General features: G+C 41.1%; 1 protein-coding gene across 10 annotated transcripts; it reads right to left on the reverse strand.

Moving 5' to 3' along the window:
• Positions 1-260: 260 nt before the first annotated feature.
• LOC136848818 (uncharacterized) lies at positions 261-23,172 on the reverse strand. Of its 10 annotated transcripts, none has more exons than XM_067121494.1 (5): positions 22,857-23,172; positions 11,312-12,574; positions 9,214-9,288; positions 6,583-6,825; positions 261-5,471 (listed from the first exon to the last, which is right to left on the reverse strand). In XM_067121494.1, exon 5 carries the CDS (start codon positions 4,381-4,383, stop codon positions 3,517-3,519), a length of 867 nt encoding a protein of 288 aa, XP_066977595.1. In that variant the 5' UTR covers positions 4,384-5,471; positions 6,583-6,825; positions 9,214-9,288; positions 11,312-12,574; positions 22,857-23,172; the 3' UTR covers positions 261-3,516. The 10 variants fall into 10 exon arrangements, 9 of the variants coding, with proteins under 9 accessions (XP_066977595.1, XP_066977596.1, XP_066977593.1 ...); XM_067121495.1 differs by having other exon boundaries at positions 6,583-6,858; XM_067121492.1 differs by having other exon boundaries at positions 9,214-9,451.
• Positions 23,173-23,508: the final 336 nt, after the last annotated feature.

A 23,508-nucleotide genomic window follows, 5' to 3' on the forward strand; every position in this document is an offset into this window, starting at 1 on the left:
GTTTTTTTTTACATGGCTGATCTTTCTTTCATGTTAAGCATTAGTTTTCCAGAATCAGGATGGTTATTAAGGAACCGAGAGAGTACATAAGTGTTTTTGCGATACTGAACAAAAAATTGTGTACTTGAGACTCTGGATGGTTATTAAGGAACCGAGAGAGTACATAAGTGTTTTTGCGATACTGAACAAAAAATTGTGTACTTGAGAGTGACTCTCGAGGATATGGTAATCCTAAACCTGAGCCAGGTAGTAGAAGGGATAATTTTTTTTCAAGGTGTGATTTTTTTTTTTCAAGGTGTAGAGTAAAAAAAAGTTGCAGTTAACTTTCTAATAAACCTAATTTTTTGCATAAAGCCTCAATGTATTATTTGTTGTATATTATGATGCATTTCTTATATACCCAAATAGGCATAGATAACAAAGTGCAGTTTTCTGTAATTCTGTGCTTGTTTTTGCGATCAACCTTTTAGGTAGTTGTATTAAAAGAGGGAGGAAGCTTAATCTCCTCTATAGTACTTAGAAAGTTACATACGTTTCAGTAGAAGGAACTACAAGGTAATCCCAGAACTTCAGATTATTCTGCACAAGCAAAAACTGCACTAGGGAAAATATTCCCTGAACTTTTTTTGCTTTTAGTACGTGTGAGGTCAAGAAATGTCAGAAGTGAAAGACTGATCCTTTATTATTCTCGACAGGTGTTTATGATACAGAAAGCAGATGGAAAAGTAGCGGGCGACCTGAGACCCCCTGCTGCGTCCATACTATGGTTGTGGTTGTTAACAGGCATAAAAAGACACACAAAGCGTTACAGAACATGTAGAAGGCAAATGTATATATCGGCGGACAGGACGTACAATGATGCATACAATGAGATACAAAGAATCTGAAATATCGACAAGCAACATATATGACGTGATTAATGTACGTATGAAGAAACATAGAGGTGATTTGACGCCAGACGTTGAGGCAGTTGGAGAGGGCCCCTACTCCTGGAGAACTGTGGGCATGGGGTGGAACCGACATCTTTGGTTGGCTCGATGTGTTTCCTGGGCTGCCCCGGACCCCGCTTTGGTGGGGGAGCGGGTGTGTGTGCGGGGAGGTACTGAGGGGGAAACTCTGGGACGCCTGCCTTCTTCCTTGCATACTTCGCTGTCCAACAGGAATGCAGACTTCAGCCTGTCAATGGTGATCCAGTCTTCCCACCCTTGGATGTCAAGGAGGTATCCCTTGGCGGCCCGCCTGATGACTCGGTGGTGCCCCCTGTAGGGCCTGGTTAAGGGTGGCCGATGGGATGGACGTCCACCCTGACGAAGACGCAGGCGCAGGAGTGTAAGGCGGGTGGGCTGTAGGTGATGGTTCTGTTGGTGAAGGTCTTATGGCAGGGCGCGAACTTCTGCACAAGTTCCCTCAACCTTGGGAGTGGAGTGTTGGTGCCGTCGGCTGAAGTCGGGAAGAATACTCTGGGGACAGCTAATGTCTGCCCGTAGACTTTCTCAGCAGGGGAGGCGTCGCCATTTGCCTTTGGTGCAGAGACCCAGCAGGACCCAGGGCAGCTGTTCCTTCCACCTCTCGCCGGTGCAGCGTGCCATGAGGGCTGCCTTAAGAGAGTGGTGTGCCCTCTCGACCATGCCGTTGGCTGCGGGGTTGTAGGCTGTTGTGCTGTGTAGAGTAGTACCCATCAAGCGTGCCAAGGAGACCCAGAGCTCTGACAGGAAGGCTGGACCCCTGTCTGAGGTGATGCTGTCTGGCACTCTGAAACGGCTGATCCAACTGGAGAGGAGGGCCTCTTTGCATGACGCTGTTGATGCCTCCTCCATGGGTGGAGCAGTCTATGATCGTCAGGAGGCATCTGGCTTCTCCTGATCGCAGAAGGGGCCCGACGACATTGATGAGGATGTGGCTGAAACGCCGACGAGGCTGGGGGAAGTCGCCGACGCCGGGCTCTTGTGTGCCGGGATGTTTTGCTCGCCTGGCACAGGATGCAGCTCCTTGCCCAGTGGCAAATGTCCTTGTTGATGCCATGCCAGACGAACTTGTTAGTCATGAGGCGCGCTGTTGTGCGCCCTGATGGATGGGAGAGAACGTGGACTATGTCGAACACCTGCTTTCTCCTCAAAGCGGGCACTAGGGGGTTGTGGGCAGCCTGTGCTGGTGTCGCAGAGGAGAGTTGTGTTTGAGCTTGCTAAGGGCACGTCTTCCCACTTAAGGGCCGTCACTGCTGTCCTGTAGTGTGCCGTCTCAGGGTCCGCTGCTTGTTTTCTTGCCAGGTCTTCGTAGTCAATGCTGAGGTGAAGGGAATTGATTTTGACCCTCGACAGGGCGTCGGCCACCAGGTTTTTCCTTCCCGGGACGTAGTTGATGGGGCAGCCAAATTCGAAGATGGCGGTCAGGTGCTGCTGTTGTCTTGCAGATCACGCATCTCCCTGCTTTGCAAATGCGTGCACCAAGTGTTTGTGATCTGTCAGGATTGTGAATTCAGTCTTCCAGCAGGTACTTGCAGTGTCTCATCGCCTGGTAGACAGCCAGCAGCTCTCTGTCCAAGGTGCTGTAGCAGGTCGAACTGGTGAAAACTGTGGCTGAAGAGGGCACAGGGCTGGGTGGTGCCGTTCACAAGCTGCTTGAGTACTGCGCTGCAGGCGATGTTGCTGGCGTCCATTGTCAACCTGATGGCAGCAGTGGGGTTGTGGTGAATTAAGGTAGTGGCACTGAAGAGGGCTCTTTGTTGCAATGAATGCCTGCTGCTATGGAGCCTCCCATGTCAGTGTTTTTGGTTTGCCCTTCAGGGTTGACATGAGGGGGTACATAGTGCAGGCGACGTCTGGAATGAAATGTCTGTAGTAGTTTATCATCCCAAGAAATTCCTGAAGGGGCTTGATGGTTTGTGGTTTCGGGAAGTTCTCTATAAATCGGTGGGGCTCACTTCTGCTTGGGAAATCTCATGGCTGAGGAAGTCTACTTTTTCTTTCCTGAACATACACTTGTCAAACCTGACGACTAGTCCGCTGTCCTGCAGACGTTTCAGGACGGCGCGGTCGTGGTGAAGGTATTCCTCTGGGGACCTGGAGAGGATGAGAATGTTGTAGATGTAGCAAATGCAGAAAGGCAGATATCCCCCAAGATGGTGTCCATCAGGCGCTGGAATGTGGCACCTGCATTTCTGAGACCGAAGGTGGAATAGGAAAATCTGTAGCTCCTGGAGGTGGTGATGATGGCGGTCTTTGGGACGTTGTCAGGATGCACAGGGACCTGGAAGTATGACTTCAGCAGGTCCATCTTGGAGAAAATCTTCGCTCTGTAGAGGGAGCCCGTCAGGTCGTGCATGTTAGGTAGGGGTTAGTGGTCTGATGTCAGTAAATTCAAAAGCTGATAGTCCCCGCAGGGCCTCCATGAACCATTTTATTTCTTAACCATGTGGAGGAGAGAAGACCACGGGCTTGATGCTTTTTTACAGACGCCCACCCGCTCCATCTCTGCGAAGGCCTGTTCCACATCTTGTAACTTCTGTGGGGACAGTCATCAGAACTTGGCATGTGTTGGTGGGCCCATCGTGGTTATGTGATGGAAGATGCTGTGCTTTGCTGAAGGCCCAGGTGACTGGCGTAGCTCTGGTTTGAATACGTCAGGGAACTCCTGCAGGAGGGATGTGTAGCAGTTGGAATAGCCAGGTCTGGTGGAGAGCTGACGGGAGTGGAAGGTTCCTGTGTCGAGGAGGCGTTGTCTTGCGATGTCGACTAGGAGTCCGTGGCATAGCTCTGGTTTGAATACGTCAGGGAACTTCTGCAGGAGGGATGTGTAGCCGTTGGGGGCTGTGGAGCAGATGGTGGGCATTCCAGGTCTGGTGGAGAGCTGACGGGAGTGGCAGGTTCCTGTGTCGAGGAGGCGTTGTCTTGCGACGTCGACTAGAAGTCCGTGGTGTCCTAGGAAATCTGCGCCCAGCAGGGGGAACTTTACATCCACGATGATGAAAGGCCAGTGGTATCTGCGTCCCAGAATTGAGATAGTCCGGTCGTCGTGCCATACGTGCGGATGGGAGTTCCGTTTGCTGCTATGAGGGCGGGTGTCGAGTCTGGTATTTTTTCTAAACCTTCCCTGGATGGCGGGAAGACCAACTGCATTGCCTCCATATCTACCAGCAGGGGCCGTTCGGGAATTTCGTCTCTGATGAAGAAACCTGCTGTTACTTGTGGTGGCTTTTGTAATTTTCTGTGAAGGAACAGTGGCTGCTTTTGTCGTTTTTTGTGAAGGAACAGGGAGGCCTGCATTTTCTGGCATTGGTTCCAAATTTTCTGTGGAAGCAGCACTGCGCTGGGTTTGACAATGTCCTGTGTTCCCTGAGTGGTGTCTTTCTGTAAACGGCGTTGTTGTGTCTGTTGTCGTCGTCATTCTCCTCCATCAGGCTGCAATCTCCCAGGGTGGCAGCTCCGAGGGCGGCGGCATTTTTCGAGGCCTCGGTGGCCTCGTATAGTTTCTGGGTGTTGTTGACTAAGGTGTCCATGTCGAGGGTGTCAGCATCCCTTATCTGGCACTTAACTTCCTGCGGGAGTCGCAGAAGGAAGATTGCTTATGTTAAATCTACCATTCTTCTCCTCCCATTTTCGTCATTGCCTGGCAGTGTTACCAACACCAATAGTTCGTCCCAGGCTTCCCTGGGTGATGCTTCTCCGAGGGGCTGGGATAACAGGTCGAGTGTGTGCTGCACTCTCTTGGTCCTGGGCAGGGAGTAAGATTGCATCAGTTTATCTTTCAAGGCCTCTTATGTGACCTTGTCCGGTTGTGCGTCGAGCCGGGGGGAGATTCTGCTGAACACCTCTTCTGGGAGCGCCATCATGGTGTTGTCAGATTTGATAGCATCGTCTGAGATGCGCACCATGCAAAAGTGCGCGTCTGCACGTAGGAACCATGATGCTGTGTTCTGCTGTGAAAACAGGGGAAGTTTGACCATGTCTGGCTTTGTTGGCTAGAGAGGCGTAGATGATGCTCATGGGTTCGCATTGAGGTTAAACTTCCAACGTCTTTACTACTCACGCACCAAAACGCGGGAAAATGCGCCGTATTGAGTCCGTTAATGGTGCCGATTGTTCGAGTGGTCGAACGAAGTGCCAAAACGTGCCCTTTTTGGGTACGCCGTATTTAGTCCGTTAATGGCACGGTTTCCGCCAGGGAGGGAGCTATCAGAGGCCTAAACTTTGCGCCGTAGTTAGTCCGCTAAAGGCTCTCTGATGGTAGGCTGCGGCCGTGTTTAGTCTGTTAATGGCTGGGCCAAAACCGCGCTACCTGTCCCTTTTCCGGGGTCACCAGTGTGAGGTTCAAGACTGATCCTTTATTATTCTCGACAGGTGTTTGATCCTTTATTATTCTCGACAGGTGTTTGATCCTTTATTATTCTCGACAGGTGTTTATATAATACAGAAAGCAGACGGAAATGAAGCAGGCGACGTGAGGGCTCCCGTGCGTCCATACGAAGGTTGTACCTGTTAACAGGCATAAAAAGACATAAAGGCTATACAGAACAGTAAAAGGCAAATATATATATCACAGTGGACAGGCCATACAATGAGATACATAAAGAATCTGAAATATCAGCAAGTAACATATATGAAGTGATTGATGTACGTGTGAAGAGAGAGAAACACAAGGAGAGGCGATTTGACGCCCTTACATACGCATTTTTGATAGATTAAAATGTTAAATTTCTATAACAGTAAACTAAATTGAATCTGATCTATCGTATCCAAGTTGGAGGAGTTCGAACCGCCATTAAAGAAATTGAAGACTTCAGCCTATTAGGAATTCCGTTGTCAATTAAGCTGGCTTTATTCAGTATGGGCTCTTGCTCCAGGGAGTAGACTAGTCCTCTTTCCCGCAAAAATGTTCTTGCCAGAAGTTTCAACTGAACAGAATTAATTTCACATACGTAAAGCTATATTTATGTACTTAAATTTATACACTAAGAAAATAGCAAATTTCTGTAGATTTAACTATAGATTTAACTGTATTTTGGAGTTATAGTGAAGCTGTCTTGAAAACAAATTACGATGCTAGAAACAAAAGTCAATAAAATTGTTCACCTTAATGAAAAGATTGAACTTCCATGTGAAAGGTAACTTCCTTGTACTTGTGAAATGATTGCTGGTTGGCTTGCTGTTGGAAGAAGGAATTTCCTGTGTCAGAAGTGACTTTCCTTCTCTAATGAAACTGAATTCTAAGGGAAAGGAAAAATTTACCAGAGCACCTTGTGACTTTTATGCAATAAAACTCATGTCAGCAAACCTAAGTACACTAGAAATTATGTGCGATCCCGTAAACACTAGTTAACGTGACCAGAATCTTAACCACAACAGGCCTAAGCAGGAAATTTCGACCTAATGGGAAGAAATATCCTGTGGCAAAACAAGCTAACGTTAAAATGTCTAGAAAGGCTGATAGTCTTTATGGTGTAATATGCAAAAGTTATGTAAGTGATAAATTATGAATAATCAATAACAGGACTTATTTGTTAGGGATCGTGTAAGGGAATATTTATCCACGATAAATAGTGATAAGGAACAACGTTAGAAATAAACATTTTTCGTGATGACGCACCTTACCAAAACCATTCCTCGGAAATCTGGCGAATATCGTGTCGTCGATGTTAAAAGACACTGGCGGCTGGCCTCATCTTGTGCAGGATGGCAGAAAAAATGGTATTAATTACTCCTCCATTGCAACGCCTTGAACTAATGAAAATAGAATCTTAATTCCGATCGACGTCCTCCAGGTAAGAAATTCCGTCTTCTTTAAACTGCCCACTTCCGCTGACGCTTGATCCTTCAAGACTTCGTGTTACTGTGAGAGAAGAAGACCATCAGCAGATAGTTCCTGAAAGGTTCATCAGATAGTTTACGCTTGAAAGGATTTACCGTCGAAACGAAATAACCAATATGCTGGGTTTTCCTTTCAAGAGCAAACGACCATTAGTATTAAAATTTACAATACAATTTATCACTGGGCAACAAATAGATTTACCCAAAAAAGGAACAATTATATAGCTACAACATACAAAAGGAACACACTAGCATTCTCAACATTATTCTCAACACTACAGGGAAGGGGTTTAGATTTTCTCGACCTATTAAAAGTGAGGAGTTCCCGATTTATTCCAGGAGCATCTCCTTAGTCCTTCACCTTGAAGCAACTGCAGCTTCTCTCTTTGGACGCCCGAGAACAGAGACATCTACCAAAATTCACCAGTCTCTTGCGGTATGACCCATGCCATCAGATCACCCTTTATCCATTGTGCAAGGTTATGAGACTGATAACATCCCTTTACGCAATTTCACCAGACTTTCCTTCCCAAATCTCAGCACTGGTCACCTCTCCAAAGTCGTTCTTTACAACCTCCTTACAACCCCAAGTGGACCCAAAAGGGTAATATAAGGCCTTACTATGAGGATCCTTCAGCAAAATAATGTCTCCTGGTTTAATCACTTTATGAGTAACAGGCTTGTATCTGTCAGTCTTACCGACTGCCTATTCATCAAGACTGTCATGAATTCAGAATGTCATTTACAGAATGACAAATTTTAATCAGGTTGTCTCTTCGATGCCTCAGCTTGCAGTAAGTTTCCTCAGCTATTTCTGAGGGCGAACCTTTTAGGTCAAACGAGTTGCCTGGGATATAAATTCCAAATCCCTATGTCTAATACGTTAGTTTTCATGGTTTTGTTAATTAGATGCTTTACCACCTTCATGCAAATTTCCAATAAAGAACCCATTTGACTACAACCCTTAAATAATAATTTTCAAATTTAATAGGTTTAATTCCATTTTCTTCAAAGTGGACCGTCACAGGAGCCTTCAATGTACAATAATATTAGCTCCTGCAACGAGTTGTGTTCCCAAATCGCTAACCAGAAACTGGTAAACCATACTCAAAATTGTGTAAAAAGTGTGTAAAGTGAATAAAGAATGCTTTGACTGACAAATCCAAGCAGAACTACAAACTAATTGCTTTTGTAGACATACAGCTGATACAAAGAATCCAAATCCTCTTCACCTTGCAGTTTTATAAAATACATGTATAGTCCAAAGTAATTAATAGTCCAAAGTAATCAATATAAACAACTGAAGGGAATCGGGAAGGAGCCATTCTAAAGTCCATTGTAAGGATATTCATTCAACAATGGTATGCTCCTAGAACCTTTTACAGATGACAAGCTTTCACTGATCTTTTAACAGCTGAAAAACAATGAGGTATCCAGAACTTTCTACGAAGTTCACTCTGAACAGAATAATAACCAGCATGCTGGAACATGAAGACTCCTGATTATTAACGCGGTTAAGGGACTGTATTAAACAGCAAGATTGGAAAACAACCTCTCTGTTTACTTTTCCACTCATCAAACTTGCTCTTGACTGAGTATTCCATCTTCATCTGGGAAACATTCAGCAGTCACCCATCTTCATCTGGGAAACATTCAGCAGTCACCAGGATTGGCAATTCAAGTGATGACAAGTGATGACAATTTTAACTGGAAATGTTTCACATAACTTATTTGTTGTAGCCTATTAAGGACAAGTAGCCTATTAAGGACAATTAGCCTATTAAGGACAAACAGCCTATTAAGGACAAATACAGACATTTTCTGCATCATATCCAGTTTATGGTAATACGAATTGATCCAAGGACTACCAAACTATCCGAGTACAAATCCAAGCTTATTATTGTAATTGGGACGAGGCATTCAGCCCTCTTAATTTTAAATTTTTTATACAAATCAATTAACTATTCTACACCTAAACAAATTGCTTGTAACTCCACGGAAGGGATGGACTTAGTATTAGACTGTGTTTATCAGCCTGTTTTTAGGAAACTGATCAGTAAATCTAAAGTAAACTCGAAATTATTAGGATCTGAAAGCAACCGCTTATACAGTACATCCCCATCGACACTAGGTAACGTGACTAGAATCTAACCACAACAGGAATAACTAGGAAATTTTGACTTGAAGGGAAGAAATATCCTATGGCAAAATAAGCTAGCGTTAAAATGCCTAGAAAGGCTTATAATCTTTATGGCGCAATATGCAAAAAGTTACACAAGTGATCAATTACGAATATTTTAATCAATATCAACAAGGCTTGTTTGGGATCGAGTAAAGGAATATTTATCCACGATAAATAAAGTGATTAGGAATCACCTTAGAAACTAGCATATTTTTCGTAACGACGTACCTTATCAAAATCATTCCTCGGAAATCTGGCGAAGATCGTGTCGTCGATGTTTAAGACGATTGCGGCTGGACTCATCTTGTGCAAGGTGGAGAAAAAATGGGGTTAATTACTCTTCCATTACAAGTAATTGCACTAATGACAATAGAATCGTAATTCCTATCGATGTCCCGCCAGGTAAGAAAGTCTTCTTTGAGCTGCGCATTTCTGCCGGCGCTTGTTCCTTCAAGACTTCGTGTTACTGCAAGAGAAGAAGACCGCCAACAGATAATTCCGAAAGGGACATCAGGTAGTTCGCGCTTGAAAGGATTTACCGTCAAAACGAAATAAACAATATACTGGATTTTCCTTTCAAGAGCAAATGACCATTAGTATTAATTTACAATACATTTACCACTGGGTAACAATTAAATTTACCCTAAAAGGAGGCAAGGAACGGTGGATCATATAATTACAATTGCAACAAATAAAAGCAACACATTCTCAACAAGCATACGACTTGCCACATTCACTCGTAAATGTAGGATGAGGCGGCTACACATTGACCTGCTAAGAACATCACTGCTCCTTAAACTCTTGCTTCTAGATAAAAAAAAAAAAACTGTCCGAACCATCACTGTTCTCCCCTATAAAGTGTCTTTAAACTTCGAGGGAGCTAGTACTAGTAGGGAACGGCCAATGCACTCTCCCTTTCCTCTTACAACGTATTAATTTTTTCAGGAGTCTAGTGACTAAGCCAGCTACTCAGTTACAGGCACTGGTACCGCTGAAAACCCGTTTTTCATATTCATATCTAATGATGATTATACATCAACAAACTGGAGAGTTGATGCTAAATATATACTCAATTCGGGCCTTAATTCTACCCTTAATTCTAAGATGATTAAATCTGCTTAATCCTTTGAAAGAATACCTTTACTGTACGGAAAAACTGACAAAGCGAAAACGAACTAAACACGAGATTTACTCCAAGGGACTGTTTTCAGGCAAGCCAAATTACGGACAAATTCTTAAATTACAAAACTCAAAACATTACTGGAGTTCATTATTTCAAGTACGACCTTATTTTATATCTAATAAATTAAGAGAACGATAAGAAAAAGGCAGAGATTTGTTTCCAGGATATTAGTATATTAACTTGCATTGGTGGTAAAAGCCATCCCCTCGTTATGTTCAATGGGCAACTCAACCAGTGTTAAAACTGCATAAGATTACAATCCTGTTAAATAGCCAAAGAGCTGAGACAAGGCAAAAAAGGAATATGCGACGAATCTTTTAAAGATATTAATCCAAGATCCACTTCTGGGTCGGAGTTTAGATGTCCGATTTGCGACCAGTGACACCTGCATTGCTTACAGGTGTTGGGACACTTGACTAGGCAATAGCTAAGGCCCCATCCACACCACCAGTATCAGACTGTGCAGGACTAAACACAATACACTTCAACACACACAATTCAACATATATAAAGCAGGTTTATGTTAATGCAAATTGTCCGTTTCAGATTTTCCCCCCACCTATTTCTGTTGACAATTAGTGAACGACGTGAGAGTCCAAGATCACCAGTTGCCTCTCAATCAAACATCTCAAAAGACCCGATAGGGCAGCACACGTCCCTTGAACTTCAACAGGTGAAACGACTTGGCAGAGGCGTCAAGACTCACCTGAACCAACAACTAGTTCAAAACAAGGGACAACTTCATTACCGTCAACGAAAAAAATAAGAAAAAAATCGACCAAAAAGTCGTGTGAACGTAATGTTATTTTAGAAGCTCTCCATCAATTAAAAGACATGTCATCAGAGACGGAAAAGATCAACGATGAAGCTACTGCTTTTAGTGTAGTGATAGCCAGTAGTCTGTTGTCAGCTAATGTACAGTACAAAATTTCAAAAGAAAGCTGAAAATTGCTATATTTTATACATTAAACACACACTTTACATTGAAATTAACTTGAACACAACATAATCTACCAATATATCATCAAATGTGACCAAGGTGAGATTAATATCGGCCAAAAAAGTTACAAATTCTGTTAATTTGGCATCGCTTGGGAGAGAGGGAGAGACTATTGTACATTTGCAATATAGTACGGCACTCACCTCACTGTCAGGTTATACTTCCACACTTAACTCCTCGCTGTTGTCGAGATTTGACACTGATGCTCGTACTGCATCGCCGATAGGTCTTCCTTCCCAGCTCCTGATGTCTTAGACATACTAAGTTTACGGATTTCTCTTCGATGCTGACTTCATATTAGCGTCAGTTTTGTTGAGCTCCAGAGTTATTTGTACAATTGATGCAATTCGTTCATCGCGGTCTCTATCTACGTCGCTTCTCATATCCCAAAGGCATGGGTGTCGTTGATATAACTATCGAGCTCAAAGTTAACTCACGAGACCAGTAAAACCTTGGACATGTTTAAATGTAGGGAATAACAGAAATGATAGGTCATTGACATTGATGAACAACGTAACTATGTAAGTCACTCCGATAATCATACGATAAACCTATAAAGAACTTTGCCCGCTGCTTCTCCGCTTCTGACGCCACATCGAACAAAGTTCGATCGTGTGAACGCATTCAGTCTTAGGCAGATCAATATGCCGGAAAAATCAGAGGGAGCCTGTCAATATGGCAGTGACTGACGATGGCTATGGGATGTTCCCTTTGGTACCCATCTGCTGCATACACCGATCAGCCAGTTAAGAGACTGGCAAATAAAAGTTGAATTAGGAAAAACATTTTAAGAGAAATGATTAACGTAGGGAAGAGACTGGCTAATAAAAATCGAATTAGAAAAACATTTCAAGAAACAAATGATTAACGTAGGGAAGAGACTGGCTAATAAAAACAATGAGAAAACATTTTAAGAAACAAATGATTAACGTAGGGAAGACTGGATCATTCATAAGAGTCTAAAGCCTAAGAATTATTACCCATGTTCTTTCTAGTTAGACTCCTGTTGCATCTGTTGTTCGCTAAAGAGTCCCACCTGTACAATGTAACCAAATGCTGAAAAGGTGTAAGGGCTTTCCGCGAAGAGCGCAACAGGGATAGAGTTAGCAGAATAAACTGAGGTTCTGTAAAATTTGTTATATTAGCTTTTCTAGAAGGTGAAATTAAAAGGAAGGAAGCTATACGTGTGATTGTCATTTATTGAAACTACCGAAGCAAACTAGAAGACTGGAAAGCTTAATTGTGCATGGTAAACTTGAGAATCCCAAGAAAACACTGAATGTTTTGCCGAGAAATCTGAAGTAGCAGTATCATCCAGCACGACAAGGCATTCGAGAATAAACTGCTGTCCCTTGAACGTCAGTAAACCAGCTGAGGAACAACCGTCTGTACAGCTGCAAACTAATCTGAAAAAAATGCGAAATAATCGAATTAGAATACTTGTGTTAGTTCTTGAAACTGAACACAGCGAGCAAATACAAGGCAGTTAAGGAAAATTATATATTGGGACTAGTTTTTCTTATTGCTAAACCTTTGGTGTCAGCTTTATGAACATAATTTTTAAACCCAACCTCATCCCCACCCCCTCCCACACAAAATACGCTACTGTTCTACATCATCACTGCTGAGGTCCACAACTCTCCTGCTATCCTCCCCCCCCAACCCCCACTCCCCTGCCAAATTTCCACAGAATCTCCACCTGCCTCACCTTTCCCCTTACCCGTTTCCTTTCCCGCCCAACCTTCCATTCAGACCTCTGTACAGAGAAAAAGTATCCTTGACCTTGCTCTACTATACCAGGTTGTACCCGTAAGTCTCTTTCTCCTTATCCCTCCTCACCTTTCGACTTCCCTTCTACAGATGACTCACCCGTCCCTACTTCATATTGAAAGACAGTCCATTCCCATCTAACAACCCTATCTCAATCATACAGACTATATCACATCGTAGAGTATATCTCATTCCCCTTTAATGTCTGTACTCAAGTGGAACATTCGAGGATTCCGATCCCACGGACACTATCTCATATCTCGACCTCTCACAATACGAACCTACAGATGGCTCCAAGTCCCCTAAAGGAACTGGGGAAGCTGTCCTCTTCCCCAACGAAGATTTCCAACTATACTATTACCACCTGTGGCAAGCATACTCAAGCAGAACTATATACCATTTTGTTTGCACTAAAACATCTCATCTACCTTTCATCATCCTTCGTTATTTTCACAGACTTTGCCAATTTTTTATGCATCATCTAATGATTCTAATCTATTGACTGCATCCATCATATAGTCCTTGAAATTCAAGATTGGCTCTTTCGTTTTTCAATCCGGAAAAAAATAATCTAGTCTGTTTCCGCTGGACCCGGAGCCATGTGGGCACCCTAGGCAATGGGCAAGTGGACTCTTTGGCCAGCTCTGCGGCTTTGTAGCGATGCACACATTTCAAAACCATCCCATATTCAGATTACTCCCAATTCTTCTGTAACTAGGCCTACTTACTAAATCGCTAGCAGTCTTTCTGGTCCAGTAACTCAAATAAGCTCCAAACAGTTAAACCTACCATACTACTTCATCTAATATAACTACCATCCAATAATTCTGACCTCACTGAATCTATAATCAACATAACATAGCACCATGTGGCCTTCAAGGCCTTGGTGCTTGACTCAAAGGCGTTCGGTAAAGGCCACGGATTCTTGGAATGAGTTATTGAGTAATACAATTGTTACCCACCTACTGTGCATTTCAGGGCCGTGTCTAATTGGTTTTCGTCGATAAAATCTTTCCAAAGCATCGGATATGGATCGTATTTTGTAAATAGCCTAGGTCTAATTGGCAAAAATATGTACTGATGTCTAATGTTGATAATTAAAGCACTTAACGGAGTAAATCACAGAAATTTCAAGGGAAACTTAGCTAAATTTAGTAAGCACCCAGAGCGAGGCTAGTGAAACGTCATTACTGAAGGCCCTCCCACTCATTTATACTGTTGTATGACTTACGTAACTAGACACCCCGCCCATATACTTTATGAATGAAGACTCAGATGTTGGTAGTACTGTAGCAGTAATAGTAGCAGTGTATGGGATTCTTGTATTGTTTCACACACACAAACACCTACCCTACTCTCTCTCTCTCTCTCTCTCTCTCTCTCTCTCTCTCTCTCTCTCTCTCTCTCTCTCTCTCTTTTTGATGAATCATGTCAGTACAATAAAGGAATGGGCATCAAATGAGAAATTAATTCTGCAATACGGTTCCTTGGCGCAATTCACGTTTCCTTTAACTTGAAATATGCACCAAGTCTTACACACACTGTGAAAACCATTGTTACCCTGGAGTTTCTGTTGTTTCATATTGTCTCCTCAAAAGTTCCGGTTCACGTGTACCTGCTCAGTCCTGATAAATGAATGTAACATAACGCAAGTGTTGTAACAACTTCCTTAATGCATGATCAATCCCATAATAAATCCAAAGTATTTTGTATATCACGCAACTCCCCATTTATTATTCTATGTGTGTTTCTCTGTATCAGTTTCGTTGTTTTAATACACTTGATTCATTTACTTGAAACTAACACTAATGTTGTTGTAGGGTTGTTGAGTGGTTATCAGTGAGCCTATGTATTCCCGGTTTTATTTATCTGTTTATTGTTTTATGAATTTGAAGTTACTCATTCTTTCAATTTTCAATTATTTTGAATATTTCATTTACATCGTTTATTATATAGATATTTCATTTAATCATAACTACACTGTAGTGCTGAATGATACTCGTAACTCACAGTCCAAGCGCTTGGGCTATGCCCTAATTTTTATAATCCACTAAGACATTGATTGTACTGAACTTTATTGAAATTGATGGAAATATGAAATAAAAAATTCTTGTAATATAAAATTATGTAAAAGGATATCCTGTTGTTTAAGTTAAGATTAAGACAGCTTTTTGTGAATCAGGGTTTACGCTTTGAGCAGACCAGAAGTGAAGAAACTTTCGATTTCAATATAATTGTTTCACCAGTTCCAAAAGTTTTGTGTAACTGATCAAGAAAGTGTAAATAGAAATTTGGTTATAATTGCTATGTATTCCTATAGTCAACGTAAAATTGTACAATGAAAACAGTAATATTGCCATATGTATATTTACCAAATTCCTTTGCTATAATGTCATATTTATACAGTATACCAAATTCTTATTCATTACCCGTGGTATCACCAATGGAAACCGTAATATTATCGTAATTCTCAACAATTCTCAACAAGAGGGTCAAATATTTGTTTTTAAGATTATTAGCACACTACTGGGAACACTGCTTATAAGCCTGATGTCATACTTTACGTCACAACTAGCCTCCCTTCGGGTGCTTACTAAATTTAGCTAAGTTTCCCTTGAAATTTCTGTAATTTACTCCGATATGTGCCTTAATTATCAACATCAGACATCAGTGCATATTTTTGCCAGTTAGGCCGTGGCTTCAAATACTTATTTCCAAAATACCATCCATATCCGATGCTTTGAAAAGATTTTATCGACGATAACCAGTTAATGCACAGTAATTAATTTCGATACGTTTTTTAAAGTACCTACAGAAAACGTAAAAAACGTCCAAACGTAAAAAATGGCCGAACTACTTTAGATTTACAGGAACGATTTTAATGACACCCTTTTTTCTGCTGTATAGTAATTCGCCAACAATTATCACGTTTTTATTAGTTATAAGAAATTTCTACGCCGAGCAAGGACCAATAATACTGTGGAGTAAAATTTATGCAATGGTCTCCAAGATATCGGAAAATGTCGTAATTTATTCAATTGAGTGTCAGTTATCGACACTTTTTTTTATCGTGAATACGGGACAGGAGAAACTAATTCATAAAGTTCTTACAGTTCCTGCTTGGAGGCGTTTCGACAGCTCATGGGATTTTCACACTCAAAGCATAGGTTAACCCGAGTCACTACTAGTCCTATGCTTGTTCTATTCTCGACTAATATGAACCTTAGGATGAATGGCCACGTGCCACTACCCCAATCAATCGGCTATTCCAATATCAGCTGCGAAAACGGCAGACGCTATTAGAGAATTTCGAAGGTTTCAATACTACCTGAACGATTCTGTGAGCTAGAAAAGCTGAATTTCTTGCAGTTAAAGTTCTGGAAAATCTGAGCATTCTTGGGATTGATCAAGCAAGCACATTCTGATGGCTAAGTCCCCCGAATGTTTGAAAGATGTTTGGGCAACAAGTAGCTACTGTAATGACGGAAATCCTTCTTTTGAATTAATGACAATACCTTTCATACTTGGTAGACTGGAAAAACTAACTGGTTTTCATCTTATCAAGAGTGAACCACTCAAAATTGAGACTGTATGATCGAGTGTGTGTACGCAAGTGCATAATGGAACTAAGTGCGTAGTTGCGTAAGCTCAAATCGCACTGTTCAAGACGCGTACGACGACTTGAGAGGCGAAACGAATGTAGCTCGCCTTATTTTAATTCTAAATGCCATATTTCTCCCTTGCAAAAGGAAACTAGTATAAGAACCAGTATAGGGCACCAGTATAAGAACCAGTTAAGGAACCAGTTCTAACAATTAAGGAAGGAATCCACTAGGAATAAGTTGTTTAGACCATGTCTCCTCCTACTGAGAAGCATTAAACAAACGCAGGAGTCAGCGTTTCCCTCAACCCCAACTACAGAAATAAAGATTCGTCCGTCTACGACGTCAAGTACCAGTCCAAGTTACGAGAAGGCCTGGGTTTATTAACCTAGGCCTAATGAATTGTTATGTATAGGCTAGTCTGAGTTAATTGTTCTAAAATGAATGGCAGCCTCCGAATGTAAGTCAAGGACAGTTGACATAGCAAGCCACAAGTAATAAATTTATTAAACAATTATTACACTACAACATGCAGGCTATAATTTAATATCTTGCGGTGGATCTTAGAGGGATCGGGGACCAAGGTTCTTGGCTATGTAAGTTTGTTAATTGATGCTGTTGAAACTTTTTTTGAGACGGCTCAAGACTTTTCAAAACCTAAGATGTGTAAGTGATAAGTAACACTAAATGAACGATTAAAGTCCAATAAACATTGCACACGGCTGATGTGCTCTTCTCAAATGTGTTAGGATCTTAAATAACCTTACATGCAACACTGCGGTCGTAGGACCTGTATCGTTTTCAAGGTCTTCTTGCATCTCGAGGTCCTTATTAGGATACTGTGAACTTCGTGTTGCACTGAACGGGTACCCTGTGGCAATGTTTGTGTTCTTGTATCATTTTCTATATTGCTGATAAATTTATGTTGAATCGACGATCTTTTTACATTGGGTGAATCTTGATTTGTTATATTTCTTGAAAATTGTATTGGAAATGCCTTGGTCTGATCTAGATGAACTGCGATATAGATGAAAAGCTTCTAGTTATAATTATCAGCAAGTGAGCCACTAGGTAGCAGCGAAGAGGATTTCTTTGTTTCATGACATCACTTTCAGAACTGAGACACTTACTTTTAAGAACAACAAATTAAAATGATTAAAATAACTTAATACAAAGGAAAACGGCAAAAAGGATAAATGACAAACACATTACAATCTGGTTAAAGGCTTTCTATAAAGCATAAAAGCTTTCCATGAAATCTAAGATGCAATAAGGAGGAAGGGATTTTCTGGTTTAATGAAGGTCCTGAAAACATAACTTGATTATGTGATAAAGTCCTTGGCTTATCCTTATATCAGTTTCACACAAATTTAACAAAAATACCACACGGCATTTTGTAGTCTGCCGGTCAGGTTTCAACACGGGCATATGAGGAGGATCCTCTAAAAACGGGTTTAGCCTATCAGTCAGCGATAATACCAATTTCTTCCTGTTGCTTGAAAACTTGATCTACCAAATCAAAGTACTCGTTATTATTCTTAACTTTTCTGAGATTAGGCTTTAAAATAGCCTCTGTTAAATGGTGGTTTTTACTTAGGCGATTCAAACGACCGTCCCATAACAAAGGCATCACAAGTCTGCCACCCTCGTCTCGCCTGGTTTAAAGACAAACCTAACCAACTTACTTAAGGCCATACTTCTCTTTGTAATTCTGACTGATGCTCTGCCTGCATCAATCAAGATACAAAAGTTACCTTCAACCAAAGGGATTACATTATCATTACTCCCAAAATTACCTTCATTGTCACTAATATCTTTGGTAGCACTAATAGTAGTACAATAAGTACTAGTTTCAGAAACGTAATGCAGTATTCCAAGTCATTTGTGAGTTTATCTAATTTGCCTAAAAGCGTGACCCCAAGAGGAGTTTGAGAATATACAGAGCTGGAATCTTTACCAAACTCACCATGGAGTTCAAGATGCAATGTGCCCCTGTTCCCAAGACAATACTAATATTCTTTATTTCATCACCTCCACCGAGTAACACCTTATCAGCCAATGACCAGCCACGCTTCGCAAATCCCTGTACATTTTCATTCAATCCCCTAAGCATAATTCAATATTTATAGAAGGTACACATACTGCCACTACTGTCCACTCGTCACTTCCGAATTTCATCGTAGTTTTCACCAATTTTGTCTCATACCGTTTAGAAGTGTTGAAGTCATTAACGGTCATTATTTTCCAAGACTAAGCTTTTGATTTTCCGCTACCCCATCAGTAATGAAATTGACTTGGGTAGCGCCATCTTTCAGTCAAAGAATCTGAAACCCATCTTGCAATTCACAAGTGAACGTGGGCAAAATCGTTTCACTACTCACGTGCCTTTGGCGGGTCGGTGATTAGAACCGAGCTACTTGAAATTTTACGTTTCGATTTTTCATGACCATTCTCATCTGAACCTCGTGAACTAGCGTTTCGAGGAATCGTCTTTTACCTTTCCGGGATTTAAGTTTTTCTTTGACTATTCTTCCTCACCTTTAACACAAGGAAATCAAGGTGCCATTCGGAACAATTAACGCAACGTTTGTTGAAACGAAAACGGCAGTTACTAATAGTACTGTGATTTGTGTTGCCACTATGCAAGCATTCAAACTAATTTTTCCACTTGAGCAGGTGGAGTTTCAAATTTTGGGCACTTAAAAGGGTACGTGAAGCTTCCTTGCCATCAATTTTATTACAAATGTACATCCAAAAACCATTTGGTAGACTTACCGTTCTTAACATTAAAATGAATAGCAAAATTTGAGGCGGCATTATCTGACGCCCAAGGCTTGAAATTATTTTAGGATTATCCAATTTCTTCCTAAGGCAATTATCTGACACATGCTTGCAACGCTCGCACGCTTCAAAGAAATTGTCTTATTTCCTTTAAGAAAGGATGAGTCTTATTTGTAATCTGAGTAAGTTGACCTCTTAAAGGTTTCATTCAATCCCGTCCAAAAAACTGCTGTTAAAATATCTGTAAAAATGATTCTACGTCCATTTTAAGCCTTCTAACAGACTCGGTAAGCAATCTCATTTTGTTATATATTCAAAAGGGTCCTTACGGGGACAAACTCATCTGTTGGCTTCTTAACGTTAAACTTCAGTGTCATAAGGGAAGTAAATGCAATTAGCAACAATGATTTAGCATCAAAATATGACTATTAACCTCCAAAAAATCATGCCGCACCGAAGAACACCCACTAACCTGTTTTAATAACAGCAGCTTATCGTATTTGGGATACGAGAATCTACTTATTGTTTCTTCGAATTGCGCAAAAATTCGAGACCAATCTTCCCCTTCCTTCTTTACTTGTGAACCGAGGGAGAGGAGAAATAGGACTCTAAGAAGCTTCTGGCAGTTTCTTCAACGGTAGAATCTGAAGGAGATAGTTTAGTCTCTAAAAACGAAATGCATTCATCCAATTTCGAATGACAAGTGTCACGAGTCGTTAAATCTGACAAAAGTTCGCTTTCATCTTCCTTTCCAGAACATTTCATAGCTTGAATCTTTGAGCTAAACCTTTAATTCACTGTCATGATCTTCAATCAGCACTAACATAGTAGATCTCACTATATCCGAAAATCTAGAAAATGTGTCCCTTTTATTACGCCATTGCGTTGCCTGAGATCGCAAATGATTCCGCGAGTTCAACAGTAGCTTTAACTCAGACAATGACAAAAACTTAAAGTTATCCAAATCCAAAGAGATTTAAAGTTACAAAATATTAAGATATCGCTCAAGGAGACAAAAAAAAAGTAACATTTACCTTCCATGAAATAAATAGCCAAACTCGCGGTAGACAAAAAATATATGCAATATTATGATAACTTACGCCCTAAGACAGCCCCTTTTCTGAAAGCAGTTAACCAACATTTCGCAATAACCTTCCAGTTTCATCGCGCGAAGGGTGCCATGGACCAAACTTTCTAATGGACAATGTAAGTAAAACTAAAGTAATATATTAGTTAACCTTCATGTGCAATTATCAAACATGACAATTATGAACATTCGAAATGTTGGTTCTGCTTTCAGAGAGAACCTTGCCAGCGAGAACCCCGTCACTGAAAAGGTGACGCAGTGTCTCCCTAATCCATATACCGAATGGTCCCGCCCTTGGAATTCTGAAATTTTTAAAACTCTTTTCGAATATATTTATACAAGGGAAGAAGCTTTGTTATTGTTTAAGGACATTCAAAAGCCCTACTCCGCCCCTTGTGGACGCTCTGCAGGGCTCCCCAGAATGCAACACCACACTCGAGTTCACAGTTTCCACTAATGTCATCGGTAGTGTAGCAGCTGAACTACTAAGTCTTCAGCTTCTTCTTGAAGGAAGCAACGTTGTCCAACGATCTGATCTCTTGAGGCGGCCTAATGAACAATCTAAGAACAGTAGTCTCAAAGGCTCTAAAACCAGTTTTAAAAATTTCAGAATTCCCGGTTCCTCCAATTTTCGATGTTCAGCGTTATGTCTCAAGAGTTACAACTGAAGCCGTTCGAAAGTCACGCAATAATCGATTGACATATACAGGCTTTTCATACAGCGATGCTTGAAACACCTACACAATTTATACTCGATCCTCTCTTTAATGGGCAGCCAATGTGATTCCTTGAGAACAGGCGTTACTCTATATATCTCTAGGAGATATTTCTTTAATAAGGCTAGCTGCTCTATTATTAATCCTTTACATTTTCCTCAGATGATTAAGGCGTCCATAGTAAATTGAATTACGGCAATCAAGTCTACTAATAACAGTTCTGAATTAGCATTCTCATCAACGACCCATCCAAGTATTTCCTTATAAAAGCGATGTTCCCTAAAAGGTATCCGGCAGTTCGTAGCTTTGTTAAATTGCTCACTGAATGAAATTGCTCACTGAATGAAAAAGATTTGGGTGTAATGCAGGATCGTAATCTAACAGAGTTGCTTACGGTTAGTGAAGTATCCCTAACCACAAGACTTTGAATATTACCCAGTCTCCTAAGATCACCCTTTTTTTCTACAGCCAGACACTCGTTTTATCCTCATTCAACTTCAACCGTTTCTTTTCCATCCATAACTTGACGTCATTCATAACAGCACTCAGTTTACCTTCTGGGTCAGCAACATCATTAAATGTCAAATAGAATAGAGTATCATCAAAAAGTTTTAAACTAACATTATGCCGATATAAAATGCACAACAGTTCAATATTATATAAAAAAATTTGGGCCCAGCACACTTACCTGAGGCACACCTCTTGACAGCGCCCTAGCGCTTGACGAGGACTTTCCAATTTGAACGCGTGATGTTCTATTCTCAATAAAATTCTTAAGTCTAACGCTTCTCCATCAATTCCAACAGTTTTCAGATCATCCACCAACAAGTCATGAACAACAGTCAATGCAGCACTCAAATCGAGCAATACTAATATGCCACACTCACCAGCATCCACTTTCATAATCAAGTCATTCACTAAGACACACAACACTGTCCCAGTGGAGTGCAGTTCTGTCTGCGGACTGTTCTACAGGAAAAATATTCTCTTTAAGATGCTGTAATAACTGCCCTAAAATCACTATCTATAATCTTGGATAAAAATGTTAAGTTCGAGACCGGTTTGTAGGAACTTGGACTCCCTGTCAAGAGCACCTTTCACTATAGGTTTCACCAGCGCCTCTTTTTCCTCGGAGGAAATGTTTTACCACCAATCGAAAGATTAACAATTTCCGATATATTAGCCAAATAAGTGAAATCAGCCTTCTTTATAACATCAGCTATCGGCGATGGGTCATTCGCACAATACGTAGGCTTCACCCCGCTCATGATAGATTTAATTTAATCTGTATCCACGTTATGAAATCTCAAGAGCTTGTTTGCCTTAACTCAGGAAAAAGAAAGGATGGCTTTAAATATTAGTGTCAAAGCTCCGAGTGATCCAGCCAAATCAATATTAAATAACCAAGTGAAATATACAAATGAAGACGTTCCGAAATTACTGGCACACCTAAACAGTTAAAACAATAACTGTTTTAAGTACAACCTGCGTCAGAATCATCAAACTCTAATCCTAGTGAGGGGAGATCAATTCCAAAACCAGTAGTAAACAAACCCAACACTTCTAATACCCGACTGATCAATGGACTTTTCAACACGAATGAAATTTGGCAAATCGCCTCAAATGTAAGTTACATATTTTAGTAGGTCGAGAGCAAAATGGAACCTTAATTTACATAAATATGGCTTAAATCACCTTTTAAATACAGCATCTGGCATTCGGGGTGACATACCTCAAGCACATCCGTTCCAACGAATTGTTGCGGAGGAGTAGGACCGCCGTGTCGATGGTGGATAGCGACGTATCGAAGAAGTCAGTCGATTAATCTAGTCGAGAGACGTCTAAAGGCTGTAGTTCTCTTGTGCAGTCACAACAGAAACCTTACGTCCGTATAGTAATAGGGCAAGAGAGAGGGAATACCGTCGCAATACATCCTCAAGCACGGTGATAGGGCGCGAAATTTCGTCTTGCTTGGACTGGAACTGGCTTCTCACTGCTTGCGTGAAGTCCGATCATCCGACTCTTCGACTTTCCGACTGCTGCCCTCCGAAATCCTTCTGGAGAAACGTACAGCCAGCACTCCGGTCGTTTAAAACACTCAGTTTCCCATGGGAAACCGGAAATGTCACCCGAATTGATAAGTATTTCGCCACTAATGACATAAAGATTCATCGTGGGAAACTAATTCCATAACAGTTTAAAAATACATTGAGTCAAAATACGCCAAATTATACAAAAATAAATGAGAAAATAGCTTTTCTTGACAGGTGTTCTTACCAGTGTTAAGGAATGGATGGCATTTAAACAAGTAAAACTAAATGAAACTATTTATTTTTTTGCTGGCGAAGAAAAGTAATTCAAGAAGCCTTGGTTATATGTGGCTG

Source organism: Macrobrachium rosenbergii, chromosome 19 (genome assembly GCF_040412425.1).
Source record: "Macrobrachium rosenbergii isolate ZJJX-2024 chromosome 19, ASM4041242v1, whole genome shotgun sequence".
NCBI lineage: Eukaryota > Metazoa > Arthropoda > Malacostraca > Decapoda > Palaemonidae > Macrobrachium > Macrobrachium rosenbergii.